The sequence below is a fragment of the Oryzias melastigma genome, linkage group LG8 (genome assembly GCF_002922805.2).
Source record: "Oryzias melastigma strain HK-1 linkage group LG8, ASM292280v2, whole genome shotgun sequence".
Lineage (NCBI taxonomy): Eukaryota > Metazoa > Chordata > Actinopteri > Beloniformes > Adrianichthyidae > Oryzias > Oryzias melastigma.
In genome coordinates, this window is record NC_050519.1 from 6,069,189 (window position 1) to 6,074,839 (window position 5,651).

The 5,651-nt window shown below is 38.8% G+C and overlaps 1 protein-coding gene across 1 annotated transcript in view; it reads right to left on the reverse strand.

The window, feature by feature from the left end:
* dnajc7 (DnaJ (Hsp40) homolog, subfamily C, member 7) overlaps positions 1-5,651 on the reverse strand; it is an 11,515-nt gene that overhangs the window by 2,578 nt on the left and 3,286 nt on the right. Inside the window, exons 4-13 of the mRNA XM_024272155.2 lie at positions 4,606-4,719; positions 4,381-4,455; positions 4,196-4,314; positions 3,923-4,076; positions 3,666-3,830; positions 3,439-3,530; positions 3,250-3,323; positions 1,703-1,849; positions 1,482-1,634; positions 1,348-1,410 (exon numbers count right to left, since the gene is read on the reverse strand). Coding sequence (XP_024127923.1) covers positions 1,348-1,410; positions 1,482-1,634; positions 1,703-1,849; positions 3,250-3,323; positions 3,439-3,530; positions 3,666-3,830; positions 3,923-4,076; positions 4,196-4,314; positions 4,381-4,455; positions 4,606-4,719 — 1,156 coding nt within the window. The remainder of the gene's footprint in view (positions 1-1,347; positions 1,411-1,481; positions 1,635-1,702; positions 1,850-3,249; positions 3,324-3,438; positions 3,531-3,665; positions 3,831-3,922; positions 4,077-4,195; positions 4,315-4,380; positions 4,456-4,605; positions 4,720-5,651) is intronic.

Genomic DNA, 5,651 nt, shown 5'->3' on the forward strand with positions numbered 1-5,651 from the left:
AAAAGAAACTTTGTTATGGCGAGATTATCACTCGTTATAATGAGAAACAACCATAATAACTTGTTATAACAAGAAAATGAGACAATATTTAACGAGATAAGAACTTGTTATAACCAGAAAACAAAGTTTGTTCTGATAATCAAGAACGAAGACTCCCCTTCTTCCTTTCCCACATAGAGACAAATCTCTTTATTTTGTGGTTAAGAACAAAAATAGCAGAAGAAAACTTCACAAAAGCTCTTTTTGAGTCTATTTTCTTGATTTATTAGTGGATCTACGCTCCTCAAATGCCTTCATTCCGTCTCATGCACCAACATCTGTCCTTTTATTTCCCTAAAATCTCTGAACAAACATGTTGACAGACTGACAGTTGATCGAGGAGCGTCTTCGAATGATGCGTTCACTGATCTCCGGACAGTCCGCTATAATGCTTTTGTTATTTTTATACAATCTGCAGCAAAACAAAGCAGTTTTTCTGAAAAAAAGTTCAATAAATCAATAAATGATACATGGATCAGTTCTGGTGTTTGACATTTCCTCTGATAAACTGCTTTGTTTTGGTCAGTGAACGCAATAAAAACATTTGAAAATACAAAAAAAATAAAAAACAGACTAAAAAAACATGTATAAAGTCTTTTCTTCTACTGTTTTTGTTGTTATACGCAAAATAAAGAGAATTAAATCAGGTAAAGTCGGGAAAGAGAGAGAGTACGGAGAGAAAATAGACTCACGCTGATTTGTGGGAGTGTAATTCTTGATTTAACGGGTAAATCAAATTCAGGATTTGTAACTCATATAATACATTTCGTGCAAAAGTTAAAAAAAAAAAATACAATTTATACATGCACAAATTAAAAGTACAACAGCTTGAAACTAATTACACACAAAAATCTTAAAAAAACCCATAAAAACACATAATTACGCACCGATCTATCGTGAGACTTTTCACGTCACAAATTCGTCCATGAGTGATGCGTTCAAGTACTATTAGAATGCTCGTTCACTATAGTTTTCTTGTCAGCCGTTTTAAACTTCGATTGTGAATAATATCTGGTAAAACTTGACATTTTCCCACTTTCTTAAAAAGATATTCCTGATAATTAATGTAAAAAAAGTCTAAATAAGAGTTTTAAAACACTTTAAAAATAAGAATATTTTCAGAAGAGCGCTTCTGATCCGCAATAGTACTTGAACGCAACTTATGCACGAATCAGAGTGAGTCTATTTTCTCTCCATATGAGAGGTTCTTTGTTATCTTGTCCCATTAAAACAACAAGTGCATCTCGTTATAACGAGAAAACGATAAAAAAAAGGGCAAAAAAACTATTTTTTTAATTAAAAAATTACCTTCAAAGCTAAAACCTCCTGGACCTCCAAAGAAAGCCTTGAAAATGTTGTTGGCATCAAAATCTGAAAGAGACGCAGCAAACGTCCATGAGACTCGTCTCCCACAAACCCCCCTCCCAGCGTCCCACACTGACCTCCCATGTTCATGCCGTCGTCCTCCAGGTCCTGCCCGCTGTCGTAGCGAGATTTCTTCTTGGAGTCCGAGAGCACGCTGAACGCCTCTCCAACTTCTTTAAACTTTTTTTCCTCTTCCTTCTGCACCTCTGGGCTGGCTCCACTGTGACGATCTAAAGGCGAGAAGGAAACGCGTCTCATTTATGTGTTTAGAACCAGAGAGGCTGGTTCTACGACCGACCTGGGTGGTGTAAAAGCGCCCGTTTGCGGTACGCTTTCTTAATCTCCTCTTCCGTGGCGTTCTTCTCCACTCCGAGGATTTTGTAGTAATCTTTCCGCTTGCTTTTCTTCAACTCCAGCTGAGCGGTTTTCAGAAGATGCTTGTGTTCTAAAACAAGAGAAAATGGACGCGTACTTTATAGATGCAAAGAGCCCACTGTTTGATGCAGCTTGTTGCCACGGTAACATGGCAACTCGGCACAGAGCCGGAAGTCGACACAGAATTCAAATGCAGCGGTAAAAAGGAAGACCCTTTTTATGAAGTGAATCCTTTAGTGATAGAACACAAACAGCTTCTGTCTTGGTGCTTCATTTTACAGCAGGTTTGGTATGGATCAGGGGTCGGCAACCTTTAACAGTAAAAGAGCCATTTGGGCTTTTCTACAGATCAAAACCTAGAAAGAGCCGCATAGTCTTACTTTAGCCTTTAAGAAATTTGGATTTGCATTCATGACCATCTTTCTTTTTTTTATATATATATGAATTATATCCATTTTTTGGCACGAACAAAAGCAAAGATATAAAAAAAACCCTAGCATTTCTCAAAAAGGGATTTTTTAAGCATTTATGCCTTTAGTCGAGGCCAAATTAGCAAAAAAGCTAGCTTGTTGCCTAATTACTAGCTGAACTAAAAATTAGCATTAAAGACCTCAGTAAATTAAATTAGCATAAATTTAATAATCCTTCAATCTAAACTCTAAATTAGTCAAAACACTCAGGAAAATAACAGATTAGCCAAAAATGTTAAAGTTAAGCTAATATTAAAATATTAGCTTAACTCCAAATTAGCATAAAAAATTAACTAAGAGGCCAAATTAGCCAGAAAAAAGCTAGCTCGTTGCTCATTTGCTAGCTGAACTCCTAAATGGAAAAAAAATTCCTCTGTAAACTAAATTAGTGAAAAATGTTAGCATGTTGCTAAAATATAAGCTAAACTCTAAATTAGCCCAAAAACTCCAGTAGATAAATTAGCCAAAAATGTTAGCATGTTGCTAAAATAATAGCTTATCTCCAAATTTTTGAGAATCACTATTTTATTTTTCTTCAGCCAGAGAGCCTCCATGGAGAGATAGAAGACCCACATGTGGCTCTGGAGCCACAGACTTCTGGTATAGACTCTGTTCTGACCTGCTCCAAAAAACAGAAACTCCCCCTTGTGGTGAGACAGAAGACTACACCATTCATGTGCTGAGTCTTATTAGGAGAAAACCCCGATTCTGATAAGTTAAATAAAGCATCAGCTCAGAGAGAAAGTTCACCTCTTACTGCTTGTTTTTGTCCAGATGATGGAGCAAAAGTTTGTTTTAGCAGAAGAGCATGTAAACAGAGATCTCTCAGTAACAGAGAGGCAATTATGCCCCAGAAAACAAATATATGTATATTTAATTTTGGCTAAAAACTGCAAAATCATGATTAAAAGACCACTGAAAACATCTAAAATAGATCAAAAAATGATCAGAATGGGTCTTGAACACTAAAAGAAACTATTCAATCAAATCCAACTCTCACCTTTTGTCTTTTCTGTCTGGTAAACCTTCTCATAGTCTCTCACTGCCTCTTCATACTGCTCTGTGTCCATGTAGCTGCAACATATTGTTGTTTTTTTAAACATAAAAAAAAATCAAATACAACAACTGACATTTTCTACTGTCTGATCTGGTCTAAAAACTGTGATTCTACCGTAATAATCCCACGTACCACTGTGCTCTCCTTAAATAGGCCTTAATGTAGGTCTCATCCAGCTTGATGGCCTTTGTGCAGTCTTCAACGGCCTGATCTAGTTTCTTCAGCTTTAAAAAAAAAAAAAAAAAAAAACGATGGAAATAGAGCAAAAAAAAAGTCAATAGGGAGAAAAAAAAGTCTCACTGATGCAAGAAAGGAAAGAAAGCAAAAGTGTATCTACAATCACTAGCTGTAGTCCTCACCTTAGAGCCCACGGTGGCTCTGTTACAGTACAGCTTTGCATTAGTCTTGATGTTGTTGGGGTCTATTGTTAACGCCTCGGAGTAAAGCTCGTAGGCTGCTTCAAAGTTTCCGTCTTTGAACGCTTTGTTTCCTTCCTCCTTTTTGGCTTTTAGTGCTTTGGCATCCTGGGAAACAAAGAGAAAAACTTAAAGCTTCCGTAGAAATCAACTGAATATTTTAATATTTGAGTTTAAGACAAACATTACGGATGACTGACTCTGCACGCGAGGCGAGCTTTGTCGTGATCGGGAGCCATGCGCAGCGCCTGGACGAAGAACTGGACGGCTTTATCGATGCAGTCCTCGTAGTAGAGGCAAAGGCCGCGCACGTACAGGGCATCTGCGTTGGTGGAGTCCATTCGCAGAATGTCACTGATTGAAAAGACATGAAACGTGAAATATGAACTCTTTAGGAGCACATCTGTATAAAAGAGTGGTTAATTTGAACCTTTTTGTATGAAATTCTACCCATTTAGGAGCAAACGTCTCACCTGGCCACTGACTGGGCCTCTGGGTATCGACCCAGCAGGGCTAAACACTCGGCTTTCAGGATCTTGAACTTGTGACAAGCTGGGGCCGACTCTAAGGCACGATCCATGCAAAAGACGACCTTAAGAGAACAAAGACGCTCAGTTTGTAGCTTTGAGGAGTGAATGGAAACGACTGCGGGGCTTACCATTCGGAAGTCTCTTTTCTCAAAACCGATCTCTGCCATCCTCTCGTACTCGAGAATAGACTCCGCATTCCTCACCTGCCAAAGGACGGAGAGGAATTCAAAGCGTCCCACAGGACTTCTGTCAGATCATGATAGCACTACTAGTATATTATGAAGAGTTCAGCTCAACTTCCTAAAACGGAGACGTCTGGTTTAGAGGTTCTGAGTCGCAGCTTCTTGGCTCACCTCCTGCTGGGCCTGACCGTTTTCCAGCTCCAGCTCTAGAACCTTCTGGAAACAACGGCGGGCAGCCATGGCGTTGCCCAGTGACAGGTGGCATTTGCCCTCCCGCAGATGCCCCTGTATGGAAAGGATCAAAGGTTATCAGGTAGTGCTTCCACAAAAGATTATTTTAATAGTCGACTAATCACCGATTATTTTTTTCCGATTAGTCGACTGGATGTAAAGCACACATCTTAACCATCGTTAGCTTTAAACCAACTTAAAACTAGATGACCTGCGATAATGCTAGTTTGGATGCTAAATTTGGGCGCTAAAGATGCTGAATTTGAAAGCTAAAAACGCTGAAGATGACAGCTGAAAAATCTGAAGCCGTCAGCTGAAAACGCCTAAGCTGACAGCTGAAAACACTGAAGCTGAAAATACTGAAGCTGATAGCTAAAACCTCTGAAGCTGACAGCTGAAAACATTGAAGCTGACAGCTGAAAACACTAAAGCTGACAACTGAAAACACTAAAGCTGACAGCTGAAAACACTAAAGCTGATGCTGATAACTGAAAACGCTGAAGATGAAAATACTAAAGCTGATAGCTGAAAATACTGAAGCTGATAACACTGAAGCTGACAGCTGAAAACCTCGAAGCTGAGAGCTAAAACCTCTGAAAAATAAATGAAATCTCTGAAGTTGATAGCTGAAAACACCAAAGCTAATAGATGAAAACGCTGAAGCTGAGAGCTGAAAACTCCGAATGCTGAAAACACTGAAGCTGATAGCTGAAAACGCTGAAGCTGAGAGCTGAAAACCTCTGAAAAATAACTGAAAACGCTGAAGATGATAGCTGAAAACCTCTGAAGTTGATAGCTGAAAACACCAAAGCTAATAGATGAAAACCCTGAAGCTGATAGCTGAAAACCTCTGAAAAATAACTGAAAACGCTGAAGATGATAGCTGAAGATGATAGCTGAAAACACCAAAGCTAATTAGTGCTGCCACAAACGATTATTTTAATAGTCGACTAATCACCGATTATTTTTTCCGATTAGTCGACTAA